We start from the raw sequence: 24,863 nt of genomic DNA on the forward strand, positions 1-24,863 counted from the left end.
GCAAGGATCCTAGAAAATTCCTACTATATAACAAATCCTATTCTTACTGGATGCAGAAGCAAATCCCTTGTGGGGTTAAAAAAAAAATTTTTTTCAATTTAGGCTCCCAAATTTTCCACGTATTAAGTACAACATAATATGAGTCCTACTCAAGGATCACCAAACACTTAAGGAAACAAAGCCCCGCGTGTGAGACTCAGGCCCTGCTGAATTCAGTGCTCAAAGCTGTAAGCACTTAACGTGTGTATTAATTCATTGAATCCTCACCAACAACGCTGTGAGGAACGCCATCTCTTTTCCTAGAGAGTGAGGCATAAAGAGGTGAAGCAACGTGCCCGAGGCTGTAGCTAGTGAGGGTGGGGCAAGGACTCCAACAAAGTCAGTCAGTTCCAGAGCCCACATTTTGTAACCACTGTACTGGCTCTCAAAAGTAAGTATTCAATTTTCAAAATAAAAACCAAACAAAAAAACCTTGGTTCAAATGTTGGGTGTACCACCACCTTGGCACCTTGGAATACTGGTAACTTAAACAACTCAAGTCTGTCTCCTCAGCTATAAAAACGAAATAATGACAGTATCACAGTATTATTATCAGTATTTAGTCATGACTATAAAACACCTGAGTAATTCTTATAAACAGTAAGTTAACATTTACTGAACATACCGGCATATATCAAGACAATACCACGAGCCCTTCACCTAGGTTATCTTATTTAATCCTTAAAATCATCTCTAAAAGTTACCATTGCTCTCCTTCCCATTTTTACAGGTTAGGAGAGATTCAGAGCGATGAGGAGACATGTGCAGGATCAGGGTACATGGTAGAACGATTCTGTAAAATGGCTCCAATTCTCTACCCCCCTTGTATTCCTCCCCGCTGCCATGGGACACTGCAGACCCTTCCATCAAGAGGCAGAGTTCATTTTCCCACATCTTGAATCTGGCCTGGCCTCGTAACTTGTCTTGGCCAACAGAATATGACAGAAGTGACATTGTGCCGGTTCCAAGTGTAGACCTTAAGAGACCTTGCATATTTCCACTACCTCTTAGAATCCTGTCACCACATGAACAAGCCCAGACTTGCCTAATGAACGATGAGACATGGGCCTCAGCCACCCTCCATCATCTGGCAGAGAGCCAGCCAACCGCCAGCAATGTGCGAAGCCACCCTACACCAGCCAGCCCCCAGCCAAGCTGCCAAGTGACCACAGATGTGAGTGATCCAAATGAAATCAGCTCAGCTGAAATGAGCCTAGTGTAACCCAGATGATCAGAAACATTCATGTGATCCATAGATCCATGAGTAATAATTACACACACTTGTTTTAAGCCACTGATTTGGGGGCAGGGGTACAGAGCAATAGCTAATTGAAATTCATGGTAAACAGAAGCTGGGATTTAAAGCCAGGCGGTCTGTGCCCAAGCTCACCCCGACAATCACTACATTACTAACTTCCAGCTTCAGAGTAGACCTGACATGCAGTGTTACTATAGTATTTTCCTTTATGAAAAAAACAGAAGTCATTTATGCTCAGTATTTTGTATTACTTAAAATCAGTGCACAAAAATTCAAAATAGTAAAAATTCTCGTTTCCTCCAGGTAAACGAAAAAAATCCAAAAAGCACATCAGACCTAGAATTATAATTCAATTGCGAACAACCACCTGTCCGTTAATTTATTATATTAGGTAACAAAGAAAAAGTACATGCACTCTCCTGCACATATTTATTAATTCTTTCAATGTAAATAAATGCCTGTGTATAGGGTATCCTGATTAACTCAATTGTTACAAAATGTATCTTTATTAACTTGTACAAACTCATTCTCACTTTTAACTGATTTACTCTACTCTCCAATTCACTGAAATGTAACACACCGTATCATCTACCCACCTATACACGTCTATGCCCATATACCGTATTTCCCTGAAAATAAGACCTAACTGGAAAATAAGCCCTAGCATGATTTTTCAGGATGCTCGTAATATAAAATAAGCCCTACCATATTTCCCCGAAAATAAGACCGGGTCTTATATTAATTTTTGCTCCAAAAGACACATTAGGGCTTATCTTATATTATGGGCATCCTGAAAAATCATGCTATGGTGTATTTTCTGGTTAGGTGTCATTTTCGGGGAAACAGGGTAGTTTCCTTGTGAGTCTTAGTTTCCACCCAGGGATGCAACAATGTTCCATTAAACTGGAAGGTAAGACTGCCACCCAGCCACTTTGAATTTTTCCTGCCAATGAAGTGACAAAGGAGTGTGGGGACAGAGCCAGGCGTGCAGTTTCCAGGCTCTCGGCCTCACGTGGAAAGGTTGCTCACTTGGGGAGTAAACGGCCATCACCTGTGATTGGATGGCCATCAGCTGTGGCTAGTTGGCCATCAGCTGTAACCAGTGAGCTATTGGCCACTAATGTAACTGCCGTGGCTACGCTGGCAGCAAATGGGGGCTAGCAAGAAGGTGGTGGCTGAGCTAGCAAGCGTGGATTGCAGTTAGCAAGTGGGGTTGGCTGGCAGAGAGAAGTGGACGGCAGGTTGCGGATCGTGTGGCTCCTGCTTCCTGTGTCTCAAACCCAGCCGCCAGCGAGACTGTAGTGGTATGACTCCCCTACCTATGGCTCCTGGGTGTTCCTTTTTGGCCTAGCCACATCCTGCGCTCTTATGTGGGGAGCGGGATCAGGGACCCCGCATGACACCCTGCATGACAAGGAGGTTACGGGGCTGGCCAGGGTGACGGATCTTACTCTCAAGGGGAAGCCAGGTTGCTACTACACCAGAGGGGCTAAGAGAAAGCATGTAATGCAGGAGTGCCTGAGACAACACTAGTGTTTCCATGTGATTAGTCAGTGGAAACAACACAGACAGGACTGCTAATTAAATGGTCCAGAGCCCTAAGGAATAAAGGTGTGGGTCACCCCACCAGGCAAGAAACCACAACCAGCGGAGGCACTTGCCAAGAGCAGAGCTGGAATGTGGAATGACAGCAGAAGGCAATTAGAGAGAACTACAACCACGTGACTAGCTGCAGACATGAAAATTCTAACTACACCTTCCTTATTTTGATATAAAAAATGTGTATGTATATTAACCAATTTATCCCCTTTTCTACAAATCTAATAGGAGCTAATCTCATATCATATCTCAGTATTTAAGTTACAAAATGTTAAATAGACAATGTGACGTAGGTAGAAGAAAAATGAATTCAAACATGAAAAGTTTTTTGTATCCTCTCTTCAGGAAGGGATTTGTAAGTTTGAACAAAGGATAATTGCATTACATTCAGCAAAAGAATAATTTTGCTGTTGTCATTACTTACAAATTAAATATGATTCAAAGAAGTGTCTATAGGTGTCATGGTGACAAGGAATGAGCTGGGATGGCTTTTTATTGTCATCTTAGCGAGGCTGAAAGTACATTTCTCCAAATCCCATGCCAGCATGGTTGTGGGTTAGGGCCGGCCTAAAAAGAAATTCCCAGAGATTTAGAGGACAGAAGGGAAGCAGCAGTCACGTTAGGAATGCCCACGTCGTTGTCAGGTGCTACTGCAGTTCTCCCCCGCTGTCATGGACCTCCGGGCGCACCTTCGTTGGTTTCGGGCTCAAAGGGGCCCGCGGGTTCATCCACTCCGGTCAGATCTCCATCCTTCTTTCCCAATGACAACAGGGCGGGTGTCTGCACAGCTCGCGGTGAGGTGTGACGCCTACTGCAAGCTACCTACATCCAAGCTGCAGGTTTGGGAGCAGTGAGAGCAATAAAGGCTCAAGTCTGGGCTCCTGGGCTCCACCTCATTTCCTTACCTTCCAATCTGTGTAGGTACCAGTTCACCCTTACTGTCCCCACCTCAAGTTCATCTTCCCTTCCCAACGGCCTGCCAGCCCTGCTGCCTTCAGGCTGAGAATCTGACTCAGGAGTAACAGGTCCCTACTTGGCAAAAATCAATCACTACGATAATTTTACTTCTCTTCAAGCCCTAATTGATAGAGACGGAAACGTTATTTAGGGTTAGACTACAGAAGAAAGGGCTGAATGTGTCTACTTCTGTCTTAACTAAAGGGAACAAGTCAAATGTCATAATTGGTGTTATGTACCTCACTTTCATCAACAAAAATACTTCAGGATTTACCTGAATAACATTAAGTTTTGAATCCAAAACTTATTGCTACTTTCTAAACTCTTGCTACTTTCTAAAGTAGCAAGTTCAAATTTTAAAATCTATCTTCTTACAAAGTTATATTTACATTACAACAGCAAAACAGGCACTATCCAAATTCAAGGGAACAATTAGAAATCAACACACCTTAATAAATGTGTTTAGACTACCTTCATGTTAACCTTAGACTTGTGCTAGGAGCACAGAACAATAAATTAGGAGATGTGGCATGTCTACAACCACCTCATCCAGCTCCCTCTTGGACGTAACTTAGAAAAACAAATCTGTTTACCTTGAGTCAGACCCATTAACTCAGGTGTTTGCAGAATGATCCTAGAGGGTCCTCTGGACCTGAGCTGGTCCTCGCTAACCACGGAGAGTTAAATCCATCTCCGGCAGCCCTATCGTGAACAAGAACTTTGGGATATAAGCAGTTGAGACATTTACATTTTAGTACTTTTACCACAGAGTAGAAATACCGAGAGAAATAAAGGTCAAAGACAGTTGAAAATGACATTTTTCTTCCAATATTATCTGGAACCATGTGTCCCACTGCTGCTTCTAGAGGGTTGCTGCTAATAAAGAAGAAAAGAAACAGCAGTAGAAATCTGGCTGTCACTTTCACGAGTCTTTGTAAACATCCTTTACCTATGCCTGTTCACTAAATAATTACCTATTTAGACCAATGTACGTGACTGAAGCAATAGTCATTTCTATCTTACTCTAAAAACGTGTAACTCTAAAACAAGGTTGTGTTAAGTCAGCCACTGCACTCAATAGCCTGGTTTTAAATGAATGAAAATGAGTGCAAAGAGTTCTCTAATAGTGGAGTACCTTTTGTCAACTCGTTAAACTAACCTTCCACAAATAACAGTCATAAACTCTGGGAAAAACACTTTTAAGAATGATTTGAAGGCAGAAAAAAGCAACCAAGAGCAGGTAGAAGTTAGAGATAGGACCCCTGAAAGAAGCAAAGTACACTGAAGGAGACTCAAATTTATACAGCTTTTCCCCTGAAGACATTCCGACCGGAAGTCTGCAACCGCACAGGGCCACTAACACTCAAGAAAAAAGCTGCAGTTTTATTGAAGTTCATGGCCATGGAGTGGCTGGAAATTCAGAGAGAAAATTCTGGTAAGGAGTGAACCACAGCAGGAGAACACTCAAAAACTAACATAAACGCCTTCAAATTCTTCCCTGGCCCCGGATGCATATGCTCTGGAAGATTCCAAGTAGCCCAGAGGAAAACAACTGGAAAGTTGAAAGAACTCAGCAGCAATTTCATCTGCTGTCCACTGCAAAGAAGACATGAGCCTGGACTCTGACCAAGTTACAAGAACTTAGAAAACACCTGAGACTTTCTACAGACCCGCCCTTACCGTGTAAGACCAAGCCTTCACAAGTTCAAGATGATCAACCAGTAATTTAATTACACTCACAAGAGGAAAATAAAGAGAATGTAAAGACATATCACCCACATGTCCACTCTACAATTAGAACTTTTTAGACACAAAAAGATGCGGGCAAACATGACCTGTCAAGGGTAGAAAAAAGCAGTCAACAGAAAAGACCATGAAATAATTCAGATGAAGGAATTAACAAACAAGGACTTCAAAGCAGCAACTATAAATTTGTTCAAAGACTTAGTGGAAACATGGTCACAATGGGGTATCTCAACAGTAAATGAAAATAGTTTAAAAAAAAGAACCAAATAAAACATTAGAACTGAAGGACACATTATTTGAAAATGAGCTTAGAGATGTCTGCACCTCCATGTTCACTGTTCACTGCAGCATTAGTCACAGCAGCCAAGACATGGAAACAACCAAAATGTCCATTAATAGAGAAATAAATAAAGATGTAGTATATGCATACAATGAACCATCATTCAGCCATGAAAAAGAAGGAAATCCTAACCTTCGTGATAACATGGATGAACTTTGACAGCTTTTACGAAGTGAAATAAAATTAGACAGAGAAAGATAAACACTGTATGATCTCACTTATGTGTGAAATCTAAAAAAGTCCAACTCATATAAACAGAGAGTAAACTGGTGGTTGACAGGGTCTGCAGGTGTGTGCAGGAGAAACGGGGAGATTTTGTCAAAGAGTGCAAACTTTCAGTTATAAGATGAATAAATTCTGGGGATCTAACGCACAGCATGGTGACTGTTAGTTAACAATATTGTATTGCATATTTCAAAGTTGCTTAGAGAGTAGGCCTTGAATGTTCCACCATATAGAAACAATAAATAATGTTAATTGTGTGATGGATATGGTAACTACCTTCCTGCGGTAATCATTTCACAGTACCGAGAGTGCCAAAAAAATACACATTTTAAGAGATGTTATCTATATATTACTTTTTGAAGTTGAATGGAATTACGGTAGCAATGTGTACTATGACATTTGCTCAAAAGATGGCGTTAATCAAATGAATGTTAGCATCACTCATTGTATTACAATTTTAATAGTTTTTTTTTTTACTTTCTTAAAATGTGTATACACTTTTTTGGCACCCTCTATATATACATATATCAAATCATCACATTGTATACCTTAAACTTCAACAATGTTATGTGTCAATTATATTGCAATGAAGCTGACGAATAAATACACCAACCAAGAAGAGAAAATTGGCTTAAGAGTATATTAGAAACAACGTAAGGGTCAGTGACCTTGTAGACAGACTAGCAGAAATTATTCAATCCAAAGAACTGAGGTAAAAAGATTGAAAAAAATTAACAGAGATTCAGTACAATTTTAAGCAGAATAACAAGGATCTCATAAGAGAGAATGGGGCAAGAAGAGTAATTTTAAATACTAGTTAAAATGTCCCAAACAAAAAAAAAAGTCCCCAACTTTGCAGAAAATATGAACTTACAAACCAAATAAGCTCAGGAGAATACTAAAAAAGGAAAGAAGGAAGGAAGGAAGGGAATTAAAGAAAACTACACATAAAATTGTTGAAAATTAAAGACACACTGGAGACCAGAAGGCAATCAAAATACATTTAACCCTTGAACAATGCAGAACTTAAGGGAACCAACCCCCTCCCAGTCAAAAAATCCACATGTAACTTAAGTCGAACCGCCTCATAATCAGATTCCCAACCACAAAGTGAAAATATTGTCTTAGAATCTGTGCAGTTCAAATACTCATTGTTCAAGAGTCAACTGTGTACCTTCTAAAATATTTACAGAAAAAGACTGTCAACCCAGTATCTATATCCCGCAAAAATATTCTTGAAAAATAAGAGTAAAATATATACACATTCAACTAAATAAAAGATTACTTTATCACTAAATCTGCACACTATGCAATATTAAAGGAAATTCTTCAAGCTGAAAGCAAATGATATCGGGTATAACTGAGATCTACACAAAGAAATAGATAACCCTGAAAACAATAAATATGTAGGTATATACAAAACACTATCTTATTCTTCTTAAATTCTTTAAAAAGTAACACTTTAAAGCAAAAATAGCATTGTTGAAGCTAAAGATTATGCATCAATAGCACAAAGGTTAAATATAATTATGCTTTGTAAGTCTCTTTCATTTTACATGAAGTAGCATATTAATACTAAATAAACAGCAAAAGTTAATCATGAATACTGCAATCCCTAGAGCAATCACTAAAAAATACAAGGCAGTACAGCTTAAAAAGCCAATAAGGAATTTACAATGGAATATAAAAAAAAATTGACTAACATAAAAAAAGGCCATAGAGGAGAAAAGAAATATAGATAAAACAAATAGCAAAATGGTAGACAAATGCAACCATATCAACATTAAATGTAAAGTTATCAAATCCTCCACTCTACAGGCAGAGATTGTGGAAAGGAAAGGAAAGGGAAACGGGGGATGGGAGGCGAGAGGAGGACAGACACAAAGGAAAAACCCACTAAGTATGTGCCATCTGTAGGCAATAGCACTTGAAAAACAAACAGGTTAAAAGTATGATGATGAAAAAGTATACACCATGATGTAAACAGTAAGCATAAGAGAACTGGTATGGTTAGTTTAATATCAGAAAAGAAAATAAAAACTTCAATAAACAAGAATTATCAAAGGTAAAAAAGGTCAATTCATCCAGAAGGCATAACAATCCTAAATGAGAATGTACCTACCCTGTTGCCCCGAAAATAAGACCTAGCCGGACCATCAGCTCTAATGGGTCTTTTGGAGCAAAAATTAATATAAGACCCAATATTTATTATACATTATATTATATTACATTACATTATATTTGTTACATTATATATTATATTATAATATTATAAGACCTGGTCTTATTTTACTATAAGACTCTTATAGTAAAATAAGACTGGATCTTGTATTAATTTTTGCTCCAAAAGACGCATTACAGCTGATTGTCCACCTAGGTCTTATTTTCGAAGAAACACGGTAATACCAGGGCTTAGGGCAAAAACTTCATTAAAGAAATACATGAAGAAAAACCTGACAAGGAATGAACAAATCCACAGTTATTGTTGAAAATTACAATACACCCCTTTCTCAGCAACTAAAAATGGGTACCAAACAATCTGTAGCCATATAGATCAGGGGTCAGCAAACTACAGGGCAGATCGTGGCCCTCTGCCCATCTTTGTAAATAAAGTTTTATTAGAATATGACTAGTCATTTACATATTGCCATGGTTGCTTTGGCACTACAAGGACAGAGTGTTGCAACAGACTGTATACTCCACAAAACCAACAGTATTTTCTAATAGCCTTATACCAAAACAGTTTTCTGACCTCCTAGATGATTTGCACACGATTAACCAACTTGACTTAACTATATAATAAACCACATACACCATAAAATAAGTCTTAAATTTCAAGACAAATATCTTACAGTGTATATATTCTCTGATCACAACAGAATTATACTAGAAATCAATTATAATAACCTATCTAGGAAAACCCAAAACATTTGGAAATTAAGCAACACACTTCTAAATAATCCCTCATTCAAAGAAGAAATCACAAGAGAAATTAAAACTGGTTTGAACTGGTTGATAATGAAAATACGATATATATAAAAATTTGTGAGGTGCAATTAAGCAATGCTTAGAGGGGCAATTACAGCTTTAAAGGCTTACATTTTTTTAAAAAAGTCTTAAATTTAACTATCTAAACTCCACCTTAAAAAGCGAGGGGAAAAAAATCAAACCAACAAAACACAGCGAAGAAAATTATGAAGATAAGTCAATTAAAAGAAATCATTAAAACCAAAAGCTGTGGAAAGAAATAAAATTGTTAAACATCTAACAAAAACGACCAAGAAGAGAGTAAAATAGACGACCAACACCAGGAATAAAAGAGGAATCACTACACATCATACACACTTAAAAAGGATCACAAAAGAATGTTCCAAGCTGTAAGCCAAGAAATTTGGTAACTTAAATTAAATAGACAAACTTATGGAAAAACACAAGACAAAATAGAAAATCTGTGTAACCATATATTTAGTAAAGAAACAAAAATGTTACCAAAAACCTACACACACACACACACACACACACACACACACACACACACACCCCTCCATGCCTGTTTACCAAACTTTACACAATACCAACCTTAAACAAACTATTTCTGAAAATAGAAGAGGATACACTTCCTAAATACTTTTAAATCGTTAGCATAACCATGCAACCGAAAAGCATTAAAAGAAATGACAGTTACAGACCAATATTCCTCTTTAACATACACTAAAGTTCTTAAATATTAGCAGACCAAACACTGAAACAGATAAAAGGACAATACATCATGACCATGTAGTTATCCCAGGAATGCAAGACTGATCCAACTTTCAAAAAATCAATAAATATAATTCACTATAGTAACAGAATAAAGAGTAAAAACCATACAATCATCTTAATAAATATAAAAAATGGGGACTTTTGACAAAATTCAACACCTACTCATTATTTAAAAATAAAAATCTCAGTACACTGTGAATAGAAAGGAACATCCTTCATCTGATTTCTCGTCTTTTAATCTATAAAGAACACACTGCTTCCCCCTTAGGATCAGGAACAAGACACGATGTTCATTCTCACCATTTCTCTTCATTAAATTGAAGATGCTAGACAATGCAATAAGGTAAGACAAAGAAATAACAAGCTTGTAAGATGAAAAAGAAATAAAACTGTCTCATTCACAGATGATGTTTCTGTAAAGAAAATCCTGAAGAATCTACAAAAAGATTAATGGAACTAAATGAATTTCAGTAAGGTCAAAGTATACAAGAACAATAATTGTTAAAACAACTATTGTATTTCTATGCTAGCAGGAAAAAATTGAAAAATGAAATTTAGAAAATTCAATTTCTAATAGCATCAAGAAGACAACTCTTTAGGAGTAAACTTAATATGCAAGATCTCTACTGAGAACATTAAAATGTTACTTTACATGTATAGACGTTAACACACTAACATTATCATATTGTATAATTGATACATTAACATAACTAAGTATCAATATGTAAAAGCCTCTTTTAAGTTGATGCAGAAATCTTGCATGTATGTCTGTGTGAGTGTGTGCCTGCAGACACACACACACACACAGTGCCAAAAAAATGTATACACAATTTAAGAAATGAAAAAACTATTGAAATTGTAGTACTCAATATATACCAATAACAAAAGATGAATGAATACAAGTCACATTTGACTTCTGCAATTACAAGAGGTGCTCAAAGTGGTTACCATCAGCGTCCAGACACTTCTGATTACGCGAACTACTGCTTGAGCAACGTTGACCAAAGTGTCCACTTGTATACACTTTTTGGCACCCCCAGTTCATATACACACATATATACTACGTTTATAGTACATGTGAAAAAAAAAGATGACCTAAATAAGGTACTGCTGTGTAATAAACTACCCCAAAATTTAGCAGTTGAAAACAGCATATTATCTGTCTCACAACTAGTTTCTAAGGGTCAGGAATCCAGGAGCAGGTTAGCTAGAGGGTCTGGCTCAAAGGTCTCTCATGAGGTTGCAGTCAAATTGTAGTGAGGTCTGCAGTTAACTGAAAGCTGTAGAAGGGTGCAAATGCCAGGAGGCAGGAATCAATGGGAACCATGTTAGAGGCTGACTACGGAATACTGACAGAGGTTACTTCTTCCTAAACGTAGCTATGGAAATATACAATCCCAATCAAAATCCCAAAAGGCTTTTTTTTAAAATAGAAATTGACAAAATGAATTTAAAATTTATATGGAAACACAAATGAACTAGACTGGCCAAACAATGTTAGAGGATTCACACTATATGATTCCAAGACTTATGTTAACAGAGACAGTATGATACTGGCATAAGAGAAACAAATAGATCAATGAAACAGAATGCGTCCAGAAACAAATCCATACACGTAAGTTCAAACAATTCTGGACAAAGACATAAAGATAACTAGTACAGGAAAGAAATTTTTTTTCCCCCAAACAATGTCAGAATTAGATAAATGTATTTTTAAAAATGAACCACAAAACCTACTTCATACCAGGCATAATACTTAATTCAAGATGGGTCATATAGCACTACAGGTAAAAATTAAGACTGAAACTTCTAAAAGAAAGCACAGGAAATTATTTTCATGATTTTTGGGTAGGCAAAGGATTCTCAGAACTCAAAGAGCATAATTTATTAAAGAAAAAATTGATTAATTGGACTTCATCAAAATAAATACTTCAGCTGATCAAAACACAGTAAGGAAAAAAACTACAAACTGGGAGAAAATACTCCCAATACATTAATCTGACAAAGAACTGTATTGAGACTACAGTCGGCCCTCTGTACCCACAAGTTCCACATTCCTGGATTCAACCAATCATGAATTGAAAATATATATTTTTTAAATGCTACACTGTTGCTGACATGTACTGTATAGTTAGGCCTACTATGGTTATTGCAGCTGTACTAAACATATATACTTTTTTTCTTGTATTGTTCCCTAAACAATGCAGTATAACAACTATTTAATAGCGTTTACATTGTAAGTAGTTATAAGTAATTAGAGATGATTTAAAGTACTCCGGAAGATGTGAGTAGGTTACATGCAAACGCTGTAATATTTCATGTAAGAGACTTGAGCACCCGCAGATTTGGGTGTCCACAGGGGTCCTGGAACCAACCCCCAGAGATACCGAAGATAAACGTATATTAAGAATTCTTACATATCAGTAATAAAAAGATAACCTTTTATCAATTTTTTTAATTTGCAGAAAACTTGAAGAGGCACTCCACAAAAGAAAATACACTAATTGTCAAAAACCCGTATGAAAAGGGGCTCAACATCATTAGCCACTAAGGAAATTAAAAACAAAACAAGACAAAAAAAACCCACAATGCAGTACCATTTCACACACACTAAATGGCTAAAATTAAAATGACTGATGATCCAAATGGATGTAGAGCTCTCATAAACTCATAGTAGGAGTATAAAACGGAAAATCACTTTAAAAACTACGTGGCAGTTTCACATATAGTTAAACACACATCTGCCTGTGAACCAACAATTCGATTCCTAGGTATTTACTCAACATAAATGAAAACACGTGTTTGCAAAAAGACCTATATAGGCCTTAATTCTTAACAGTAAAAAAACTGGAAACAACTCAAACGTGCATCAACAGAAGAAAAGATAAACAAACTGGTATATTCAGCCAATGAAATACTACTCAACAATTAAAAAAAACAAAAACTGATACGTCCAACCTCATGGAAGAATCTGGAAATGTGCAAGTTGATTAAGCAAAAGTAAGATGCAAAAAAGCACATGCTGTATGAAGACAGAAAAAAATTAATCTATGGAGGAGATGGCAGGGAACTTCGGGGGTGATGAAATGCTCTTTATCACCTTTTGGGTGATGGTTACACGGGTAATAGTCACACCTCATCAAAGTGAACACCTAAGGTCTGTATGTTTTATATTTAATTTACATCTCAATATAAATAAAATGAAAATAAATTTAAAAAATTAATTTGTAAGCTCATTGTAGTCATTTTCCTTTTTCCTTTGGTTGCCCACGTGTATACTTAGTGTATATATACATACACTTACATGTATTTCAATAAATATCATCTACTACCATGTTTCCCTGAAAATAAGACCGGGTCTTATACTAATTTTTGCTCCATTAGGGCTTATTTATAGGGGATGTCTTATTTTTACATGTACAACAATCTACATTTATTCAAACAGTCATGTCATCTTCTTCTGGAACATCGTCATAACGTACTAAATGCGTCCCCTCTGGCTGACGATCTTAACCGGGGCCCGGGGCTTATTTTCGGGGTAGGTCGTATTTTCAGGGAAACACGGTATTGCCAAATGCTATGCTGGAGTTCCAAAATAACTAAAAGTCCATGCCCTCAAGAAGCTAAGAATCTAGAAGGAGGAAACACACTTAAATAACAACACATAGTGAGGGTCTCCATTATAGAGGTGTCCACAGGGCCCTGTGAGGAAAACGAGCACCGCACATTCATTGCCTGACAGAAGAGTTAGCTTTCAGAAAGCATTTCCAGTAGGTGAAGGATGAGAAGCTGAGTCAGTACACGTGGACAGGCAGGAATGGACCATGATAAGCAGAGAAAAACACACGCAGAGACACGGAGACAGAGTCTAACACAACAGGGAGCTAGGAGCAGTTCAGTGTTCCTGGAGTTTAGAGAACCTCTGAGGAAGGAAAAGGAAATGCTGGCAAGGTAGGGACCATGCGAATGCCAAGGTATCAGCATTACAGAGGCAGGGACGTGACACATTCGAATCTGCAATGAGAACTGTCACCCCATTGACAGTAGGAAAGAGAGACTGAAGGGGGTGCAAGTGGAAGCAGACCTGTCAGAAGGCAGCTGACAAAGAAGCACATCGTGTTTCCTTTTAGCAAACCAACCAATGGCACATAGACTGAAGAGGAACTCAAGACTCCCCAGAATGAACAGGAAAATGGGTAAAGATTAAGATCACACAGTTCACAGAAAAAATAAATATGGCTCAAACATATTAAGAGATGCTCAGCTTCACTCAAAAGAGAAATGCAAATTAAAACGACACTGCGATACCATTGTTTACCTATCACATTGGCCAAAATCCAGAGTATGATTACACACTGCACTGGCACGGCTCTGGGGGAAAACAAGTATTGTCATATACACGTTACTGTTACAACCTCTGTGAAGTGCAATTTAACAATATGTATCAAAATTGTATCTGCTACATTCTTTGGCCCAGCAATTCCACTTTTAGGAATTTATCCTACACACACACCTGCATATGCACAAAATGACATATGTACAAGGTTACTCAATGCAGCATTTTTATAAAACTAAAAACTAGAAACAATCTAACTGTCTATCAATGAGGTAGTTAAATTATGGTACATAAACAAATAAGAACCCTGCAGTTGTTCAGACAACTTGCCACACTAGCACTTTAATATGGAAAGATCTCAAGTATATTGTTAAGTGAAAAAACTAAAAGGCAAACAGTTCAAGTTTCCAACATTAGTGTAAAACATGTGACAGGTGGCAGAAGTGAGGTACAATAAATATATTTGTATACGGTTATATTTTTTAAATCCCCGGAAGAGTATATAAGAAAACAATCACATTGGTAAACTACTGCAGGAGTTTGGGAACTAGGCCCATGGGGAAGGGCAAGGATGAGAGACGTTTTATCATAAATCTTTTTTTCCTTTTTGCTTTTTTATTTTTTAAATACTAATGTGTATATACTGTAAAAAATTAGAAATACTGTATCATATTCAACAGGATTTGTAACTCATGTCAGAAGTAAAGGAGATGAAGGGGTCAAGATGACTCCCAGGTTTCTGACTTGATAACACATCTAGCCATCCCTTACGATTGAAAAAAAAAAAGTGTCTGTCTGATTAACCAAGGCAGGATGTTAAAGGATAGAGAGGCAGCTCAGTGTTGGGCACGTTGTACTTAAGATGTTCTGTCCAACAGTACCCTAGGGAAAAAAAGATAGGAAGTTTAGGAGAGAAATAGAGGATGTAGCGGTTGGTAGAAGACTTGAAGAGGAAACCATTTATATGAGCATACTTTACCTAGGGAGGATGCTATACACCCAATTAAGCCAGAGAATAAACTAAAACAGCAACTAACTCAAAGTGACCGCATAAGATCACGTATTCGTATCCTCTTCTCACCAACATCAGGCTCTCACTAAAAGCTCACTTATTTAATACATTTAGATAATTTCCCAAATTCAGAACAGATTAAAAACATCGAAAGAGAGTGGGTATAAGCTCCCAGAGGAAATCATCTGGCAGCAGCCTGAGGCAGCAAAGATGCTGCTACCACCACCCATACCTCCAAAGCATAGCATTCTTCGTAGCACTCCAAGTCCCATAGCTTATCATCGAAGACTTGTCCAAAGTGCTTGGTCCCTCCTTCAAGAAGTTTTCATGGTTCTTGGGCTCTCAGCCTAACATGTTTAATCAATCTCCTTTTATCAAACTTCCAATATCTAAGATTTGTTTACACCTTCCTGAAAGCACTATACGCTGCCTTGTTTTATCATTACAACTGGTATTTTATACTACCAGTGTCTTTCCTCCTACTTGAATACACACCTCTTAATTGAAGGAACACCTTTCATCTTCATATGTCTGAGCACAATTTCCTTGCGTAGTATAGCATGAAAATATCCATTCAACAATTATTCATCTTTGCCTTTCTCTAAAGTGATGTGAATGCACTTTGCCACAAACAGACCCTCTGAACCAAGTTACAATAGTTTTTAATTAAGTAGTTACATATTTGACACAAGGGTAAGCATTTTGCCTGGCTTATCCCAAAAACTAATGAGGTAAGGGGGTGATGGAAAGTGATCACTTAATGGGTTTGGGGTTTATTTATGGAAGACAAAACTATTCTATAATCTGATTGTGGTGATGGTTGCACAAACCTGTGAATGTACTAGAAAACAATCAATTGTACACTTTTAATAAGCGTATTATCATATGAATTATACCTCAATAAAACTGTTTTTAAAAATGAGACATCTGCTACTATCCCCACTTTAGAGATTAAAAAACTGAGTCTTGACAAGATTAGGTCATTTGTCCACGGAGACACAACTAGCTCTTGAAGGAGGCAGGACAAAAACCCAGTCTTGACTCACTGCCATGTTCTTCTGCCTTCCTTAGAAAGAGACCTCACTCATCAAGCATCATATGAAATACCTAATGTGCTTCCAAAGCTGTTCAAGTCTTAAACGCTAGTGATCGGAACTCCAACTAGGACTACCTAATTATATTACACCATACAGGTAGGACAGAAGGAAAGTCAAAAGCTGAAAAGGAAGGTACCAAAGAGACAGAAGAGTAAAAAAAAACTCCAGAGCTGTATTTCACAGCTTGCCATTTTGAGCGTAAGGTTACACTGAAGATCACTGCTGCTTCATTGCTATCATCAAAGTTGGTGGGCAGGCCTCATGAAGCCACGCGGGCTTAACTGCAGGCTTCCGGCACTAGCTCTGCCTACACCAGGGTTTCCTGACCTTTGCACTACTGACATTTTGGGCCAGATAATTTTTTGTTATGGAGGGCTTCCCTACACAATATAGGATGTTTAGCAATATCCCGGCCTCTACCCACTAGATGCCAGGGGCACTACTCCCACCCCCCACAGTTCTGACAACCAGAACGACTCCAGACATTCTGAGAATCATTGGTCTAGACTAGGAATAATGATGAGAAAGGGCCAGCTACCGTATTTCCCCAAAAATAAGACCTAGCTGGACAATCAGCTCTAATGCATCTTTTGGAACAAAAATTAATATAAGACCTGGTGTTATAATACGTTATGTTATGTTATGTAAGACCCGGTCTTATATTATAGTAAAATAAGACCAGGTCTTATGTTAATTTTTGCTCCAAAAGATGCATTAGAGCTGATTGTCCAGCTAGGTCTTATTTTCGGGGAAACACGGTATTTGATGTTAACTAGCATAATAACTGCAGACAGACAAGAACCTTTTTTCCAAATACTTTATTCAAATATCTTTGAAATACAAAAATAGTATATGTTTAAAGCATACAACTTGTTATTTTGATATATATCACAATCAAGCTAATTAACATTATCTCTAATACTTAGCTCTAATAGTTCTAATTGTGTGTGGGGGGGGAAGAGGGTGGTGACAAGAGCCTTTTAAACCAATCACCTCCCAAGCCCTCTGAGGAAAAGCTCATTCCGTGCAGCTGGGGTGGGGGCAGTCCGTAGGGATGAAATGGGGATCGAGCCCATGCCGTCATGCCGACACCCCCAGATTTCTGTGCAGTTCAGCACGTAAGGACTCAGACACTCTAGCGGAGTATCAACATAAAGAGGGTAACTAATAATCAGAAAATAGATCTAAAGGATGCTAGAAACGAGAACTGCTCCCTCCCTTTGACTAGTTTGAAGAAAAACCAGTTTCCCTGATAAGACTAAGTATCCCTCATCTCTGGAGGAACTGAAATACCAAGGTCAAGGCTGCCACCCCGGCAGCGAAGAGGAGCCAAGCAAATGACAGTGTAGATAAAAACGAAATGACAGTTGGGGGTGGGAGGGGGGAGTGATGAGACCGGACAAGCAGACTGTAGGGGACAGAGCAGACAATACAAAACTGATTTGCCCTGACTCTCCAATCTCCCTTCTGCCTTCACATGTCTTCTGTTAACACCAAGGTAAAGGCTTTCAATAACCTCATGCTGACCCGGGGTTGTTCAAAGCCTAGCACTGCGCCTTCCATTCAGAGCACTGCTCCCCCTCCAGGTGCCTTGGGCTCCAAGGTCTTATTCCTCTCTGAAAATGCCACCTCCCTCAGACCATTTTAGATAAGGGGGCTGGGGGGTGGGCTGGGGTTCACAAGTTAATTAAGCTACTCCATGTAAAGTATGTGCTGCAAGTATCCTCCGCCCAACAAGCATATTAAAAAAAATGTTTACCCTCACTCATAAAGAAATGCAAATCCAAACCAAGATACAAATGTCACATATCAAACTGGCAAAAGGTATAAAGTTTAGTAAAGTTTAACGCTGGTGAGCATGTAACAGGCACACTCATATACTGCTGCTTAGTGTAAACTGTTACAACCTAAATAGCACTCAAAAGTCAGAACAAATTATGATACATCCATATGATACTCTAATCACTTTTTAAATTATGTTGCTCTATATGTGCCAATATGAAAAGAGGTCTGTGACGTTAACTAGGGAAAAACAGTAAACTGAAGTTTATAAAAAGTAAACAGCAGTGCAATATAATCCACTTCAAATACTGTTTTTGGAATGTAAACTTTCTGGAAAGTTTAATAGTGGGTTACCTTTTGAGGGAAAAAGAAAAGTAGCTTTTATTTTTACTTGTCTGTATCATTAGAAAGTTTATCGCATACATGTATAACTTTAAAGATATACAAATCGTTAATGTACTCTATTCCCCCAAACCTTAACCACTATTCTCAGCACCAACTCTCCTCTCCCCACCCCTACCCAATATCTGAAGGCTAACTAAAATTGCTTGATGGAATTTCTGCTAGCAAGGGATATATTTTGGATATATATCTGGGGCTCTTTTTTAAAAAATCTCTCCCACTTACTTCTCTAAAACCTCCTCTGGGATGAAAGAAGAGAAAAAGAATCCCTCCACTACCCAGGGAACCACAAACACTCATTTCCTTTCAGGCACTAACCCTTCTCTCCTAGAGGCACAAAGGTCGCCTCTGGTTATAATACCCTCTCCTTCTCCTATCAGTTTTATATCTAGTCTTGGCCAATTTGACTCTCCCACATAAAGAAGAACCCCTGCAGAATCACTTAACAGCAGGGCCCTACTCGGATTTTTCTCAGCGCTCATCCCCTTGGTACAGGTGGCCAGCCACTACTCCCACACCCACAGGCAGGGGCTCAGCCCTGACTGCAAGAGCACGTACACCGAAGCTTAGCATTTGTTCCCTGTAACTGAATCAGGTCAGAGCACTCTGTCAAAGGGAGAGGCAGGTTACTGGAGTACTTCTAGGTCATGGGCCTTTAAAGATGCCTCAAAATATCTTCCTGCTTCAGTCTTTCCTCCATTCCCCTTGGCTGACTGACAAGTTTGACACAGCTAAACCAAGTATTTCTAATTACTGCGTACTAGTAATGTCTAATCATTAGAACACAATAACTATGATGTATATTTATAAATATCTCAGATTAAGGGCTTTAAGGTTTACTTTAAACAACTAAAGTTTGCTCATCTGAGATTAATCTTCATGATTGTCTCACTGTGCGTGATCATGGCTGCCAACTAAAACAATTAGTCTCAAAGCAGCAAATTCATCCTTAATTTTGAACTAATTAGTGAGAAAGGGTTATAAAACCTTTCTCAAGTATGGGGGGAAATGATTATAGTCAGGTGGCTCCTAACAGAAGTGTAGAAAGAGATGACCTCTGTGCCCCAAGGAGTCAGAATTGCCAACCACTGGCAGAATCTTAAATAGGCTTAAAAAATAAATACATTCGCACAGAAATTTCTGGGTTTATTTTTAAACTAAATATTTTTAGAATTTTTAATATTCCCAAACAGGAATACTTAAACCAAATACAATTTTCTCCAAATGCCTATTGTAATTGGAAGTGACAAACGACTTGTGTACAAATTGTGCTTAAAAGTAAAAAAAATATGAGTATACATGCACACACACATGTATTTTATAAAATAAGTTCAATACTAACTTTTCCAAATCACTTTGGCTTATGAGTTTCACGAATAAATAAATGTCAAATAATCTTATACGATGAAAGACCATGCAGCTCCAGGAAACAGGCAAGAAAAGAGGTTATCTTCCAAGATAACTTAAGTGGACTGAATCCTGAGTAGAATTTATTAAAACCAGACTATAAAACAGATGGTTAACCCTGAAACTTTGAAAAGGAGGGAAGGGGATGAAGAATAATATGCTACCTGGCAATGATTTTAAATGTTGCTTAAGTCCTACATAAAACAATGCAGACCACAGGGAAGCTTCTAAGCTTCCAGGAGATCTAAGGAAGTTAGATCTTGCCCCAAGGACTTGCCCCAAGTCCACCACATGAATATGACTGTGACTTTGGATAAAACAACTAAATCAACAATCTGAACCTAATTTCTCATGTATCTGATAAGTGAGTTGGAGATCTTTCATTTGTCTTGTTGCTATCTAACACTAACAAAGGCCACACAAATTTATTCTCTTCTAAAATAAGTTAGATACAGTCCTCGTCAGCCAAGCCAAGGCACAGTGAGCTCTCCTGTTAGTTCCAGGCACACATAATCAAAAAGAGTGGCACTGAGGAAGCCAAAAGGACAAGCCTAACTCTCCAAGGAGGAGAAGCAGAAAGAACACAGCTCCCAAAATATTCCCCTCCTCACAAAGTTTTGGTTATATTCTACCATTTCACTCTCCAGCAGGGCAAGCCCTGTCAAATACAGGACATCGCTTTATTTTAGGCTTAAATTATTGATAAACCTAGACCTCAAAATGTTATTCTTTGTCACTGTTAAAGCTGCAGAGCAATTTTAAATAAAATTTAAACATTAAAACAACTTTATCCAACAGCCAACTCAATAGAACTACATATCAAATGAGATTAGCACAAAAATGTCTCCTGACAACAAGAAATCACTATCATCACCCCATTATCGCCTCTAATTCTTGGGAAAAGTGAAGGAAAAAGAAAGACATAACCAGACAGGAATAAAAGCAACAGGAAAAGAACAAAAGCTACTGTAAAAACAAAGTTAATACCAGGAGAACCAACCTCAACAAAAAGGGAAAAAAATAAAAAAGGGGGAACAAAAGTGCTGTTAAAAAAAAAAAAAGTCAATGCAAACACTACCCTGTCATTTAAAGTACACTTTCAAGTAAAACCCAGCAAAGTATGATTTTTTTCAAACCATCAAAAAAGGTAAAAAAAAAAAAAAAAAAAAAATTACTACTTCAGTAATTCAAAGAACATCTGAGGGCAACTTGTCTATATACAGTGCATATTTGTAAATTTATTTTGGAGGAATAATGTTCTGACTTAAGATGTTTTTACAGTTTTTGAGAATAAATTTATCTTAGCCTAAGTCCCATGTTGAAACTTTCACCTACATATTCACCACTATAAATTTTAATTAGGTTTTCTGCTATCACCAGATGATGTTAAGATTAACCGTTCCACAAACTGACCTGCATACATCCTAAGAACGATCATTTTATTGTCTGGAAAAATGCTAACATCCCTGACATAAGTCCTGCATAGATAAGAAGTGTCCTTTCTAGCCCTTATTTTGCTTAATACCACACTTCTCTTGGTTTTTTTTTTACTATTTTATTTGACTACTACATGAGTTGATACAGAAAATGTTCTATCTTGGAACTTCATCTACATGTGATTATGGAGAACAATGATTATATTGCCCTTCAAATTTTAAATAGTTATGATTTACTTACAGCTCGTCTCCTACATAGAAACACACTTGAGTTTTTAAAGGTTATTAGATAGTAGAAGACTCCCATCTCACTCAAGACCGCAGATCGACCCCTGAAATTAAGGGCTGTATCAAAGTTTCCGAAACTATCTAACAAACAGGGTAGAGTCGTTAAGGACAGCACTGCCCACCTATCGTTTCGTAATGAAAGTATGCGATGAGCGTTCACAGTACGTTCTTTAAAGGAAAATAAAGGGTTCCCTTCATTGGGTTAGTTAGGATGCTAAAAAAACGTGTGCTGAGCGAATAGGAAACTACTCTTTCAAAGCCGTCCGCGAGTGTACACGGTCCGCGCGAAGGCACGCAGTGAGCGTGCAACGCTTCAGGCGACGAGGTGCTGCATTTCAGGGTTCAGATTCACTCCCTCAAATAACTGTCCTGCTGCTGAGCGTAGCTCTCAGGTTTATACCCAAAGACAACAGCAGCAGCCGCAGCAACAAACGAGGTTTTGCTCCCGACCAAAAACTTTTGAAGTGTCACTAAGATCAAAGAGTGCAAAAGCGTTAACTATTTACAACGGCACCCCATTTTCCTTGCTCCAACTCCGAGGCTTCCTAAAGGACAGCTCGAACCCAGCTGTCGCCTGGGCCACTTCACCAGTGCGGGGCTCTTGCTCCACTAGGTCCTCAGGTTCCCCTAGCATCAGCTCCAAGAGGCGCGGTTAACGCGCGCTTTATCTCGGCCGACTGGCAAGGAACCGCGTAAAAATGTCACTGGAGCAGCCCGTTTTCCGCGCCCGGAGCAGAGGCTGGGCCCGCGGGGACCCGAAGGAGAGCGCGAGGAAGCCCGAGGCCCGCACCCCGCCGGGGCTCAGCCCGGCCCCGCGCTCCCCGCCCCTCGCCCAGAAGGGGGAAAACCCGCCAGCGGGAGGATTCAACAGGAGCACCACGCCGCCCGCCTGCCGCCCGGGAAACAGCCGCCGGCCGCTCGGCCGGGGCGCGGGGGGAGGGGCGGCCGGGCGCGGACCCCCGCCCGCGCGCAAGGTCACCGCCCGAGGCCCGCCGCCTCCAACGCCGCGGGCGCCCCGGCCGGGGCCAGGGCGGCAAGTTTAATTTCCCGAGGCTGCGGCTGAGCCCGCGGCGTGGAGGGAGCGCGCCGGCCGCGGGGCCTCCCCACCCCCACCGCGCAGCCCGGCCCACGCCCCCGGCCCGCGCCCCGCCACTCTCGGCCCCGGCCGCCGCCAGGCAGCCGGCAGCTGCAGCCCCCGAAGCCGGGAGGGAGTCTCGGCTGGCAGGCGGGCGGCGCTGAGCCCCGCCAGACACAGCCGCGGTGGCGGGCGCTGAAAAATGGAGCACGGCGACCCGAGAGGAGAGACATTTTCTTTCCGTTAACTGAATTGTTTCCTACCTCCGGGTGCCCGACTCGCTACTCCTCTCACTCCGCTGCTCTCCGGGATCCGCCGCCGCCGCCGCCGCCGCATCCAATCGCCTCCTCCCCCCCCTCCCCTTCCGCAGCCAGCCCGGCCGTTCCTCCGCCTCTCCGCTTCAAAATGGCGCCAAGCGCTCTTCGGCGGCTGCTCCAATCGAACCGCCGCGGACAGCACCGGGGGCAGGCAGAGCGCGGCATGGGTGCGCAGCGCCCCCTGCCGACCACACAGCCCTGCACTCGCGCCCGCCGCCCCGCCGCGCTCCTCTTGGCCTCGCCCGGGCGCGCGCGCGCGCACAGCTCCCCTCCGCCCCGCCCCGCCCCGTCGCGCGCGCACGCAGCCCCGATCGCGCCGCCGCTGTGGCCCGGGGCGCTGGTAGACCCGCGGCTGTCAGTGCTTTCTCTGCCTCTGAGGCTTCCCTGACTTTTGCCGAAAACCGCGTCAATTGTTCTAGACCTCTAACTTTCTGGATAAAAGTTGCGCATTTTAAAACACACTGAAGTGGAGTACGGATGTGGTCCTATGCAAATAAAATGGGTATTAACTACTTTGCTCCTTACTTGGTAATTCTGACCTAAGTCATCTCAAAAATGCCATCAAGTAGTTTTTCCTACACTGTGCGTTATGCCTTTACTTAATCCCACAGCTTTCCCGTTTTGAAGAGTTATCTGGGCGGTAGGTGCGGGGTGGGGGGCGGCGGACACAACAATACAACCTGTAACAAAACATTCTATTGATTTTGTTATCACAGTTGTCCTTATTGGAGGGAGAAACAACCTGAAGATCACAAGGACACCTTCCAGGAGGTGGGTTGCTAAACCCCTTCACCTCCAGGAGGTGCGGTTCCTCCCTCCAGCAGCTTTGGGCGAGTATACTAAAGAGTTGATCCGGACAGCGAGGAAAAACGCTGAGCCCTCAATGAAACGTAGTTTCTAATAAAAGAAACTTTTGTTTGTTTTATACAGTAGCAAATGGATTCACAAAAATGAGTACTATATACCTTCATTTAAAGCAACACTGTTTATGAAAACTAGAATCTGAAATTGATATCAAAACAAAAATAAACTATGTTTAGGGCTTTTAAAAAATAACTAAGTATGGGGGCAGGGTGCAATGGGCAATCTCTGTATCTTGCTCTCAGTTTTGTTGTGAACTTAAAAGTGATCGAATAAAAATAAAGTCCAAAGAGTTGATATTCATCAAGAGCAATATAATTGGACGTGGCATAATTTGAGACAGTTAAAAACATAACCATTTCAAAATCTGCTGTGAATGCTGTCTACCCTGACAAAGAGAAATTACGTGGGAATGATGTTTTTAAAAAATGCTGATTTTTATACAGACATGGTTAGGAGAATTATCTCTGGTTATAAAGAACCACACATCCAGTCAGCACCTGTACTAGTTTTCTAGTGCTGCTATAACAATCACAAAATTAGTAGCTTAAAACACAAATGGACTGCCTCACAATTCTGTAGTTCAGAAGATTGGCACGGGGTTCCCTGGGCTAAAATCAAAATGTTGGTACCTGCTGCGTTCCTTTCTGGAGGGCCTGAGGGAAAATCCATTCTCCTGCCCTTTTGAATTGATACCATTTGAAAGAAAATAATTTCCAGGTTAAGAAGCAAACAGAATTCTATATGAATGTGCTCCTTTAGAAATATAGCACTTAGTGTTTGCAATTATATTTATTGAAATATATGAATAGCAAAAATAATGTAAGTCACAATCAGTTTCAAAATGGAAGTAAGCTACACCTTAAGAAACTGTATTGATGTATAAAAAGAGAAAAAAACTAGAAAAGAGGGAATTTCTGAAAG

At 39.7% G+C, this 24,863-nt stretch overlaps 2 protein-coding genes across 2 annotated transcripts in view; one reads left to right on the forward strand and one right to left on the reverse strand.

Moving 5' to 3' along the window:
- Positions 1 to 23,109, reverse strand: part of PDS5B (PDS5 cohesin associated factor B) — a 162,059-nt gene extending 138,950 nt beyond the window's left edge. Inside the window, exon 1 of the mRNA XM_033104721.1 lies at positions 23,025 to 23,109. The gene's annotated coding sequence lies outside the window, so the exon portion shown is untranslated. The remainder of the gene's footprint in view (positions 1 to 23,024) is intronic.
- LOC117021227 (basic salivary proline-rich protein 3-like) lies at positions 22,385 to 23,466 on the forward strand. Its single transcript, XM_033104045.1, has 2 exons — positions 22,385 to 22,723; positions 22,765 to 23,466. The coding sequence occupies exons 1-2, from the start codon at positions 22,385 to 22,387 to the stop codon at positions 23,464 to 23,466; spliced, it is 1,041 nt and encodes a 346-aa protein (XP_032959936.1).
- Positions 23,467 to 24,863: the final 1,397 nt, after the last annotated feature.

Source organism: Rhinolophus ferrumequinum, chromosome 4 (genome assembly GCF_004115265.2).
Source record: "Rhinolophus ferrumequinum isolate MPI-CBG mRhiFer1 chromosome 4, mRhiFer1_v1.p, whole genome shotgun sequence".
NCBI classification, from domain to species: domain Eukaryota; kingdom Metazoa; phylum Chordata; class Mammalia; order Chiroptera; family Rhinolophidae; genus Rhinolophus; species Rhinolophus ferrumequinum.

Excerpts from the sequence above, each read along its gene's own strand:
- LOC117021227 (XM_033104045.1), top strand. The coding sequence starts at position 22,385 with ATGTCACTGGAGCAGCCCGTTTTCCGCGCCCGGAGCAGAGGCTGGGCC. Across the intron at positions 22,724-22,764 it reads GGCCGGGGCCAGGGCGGCAA|GGAGCGCGCCGGCCGCGGGG; the intron begins GTTTAATTTCCC and ends CGCGGCGTGGAG.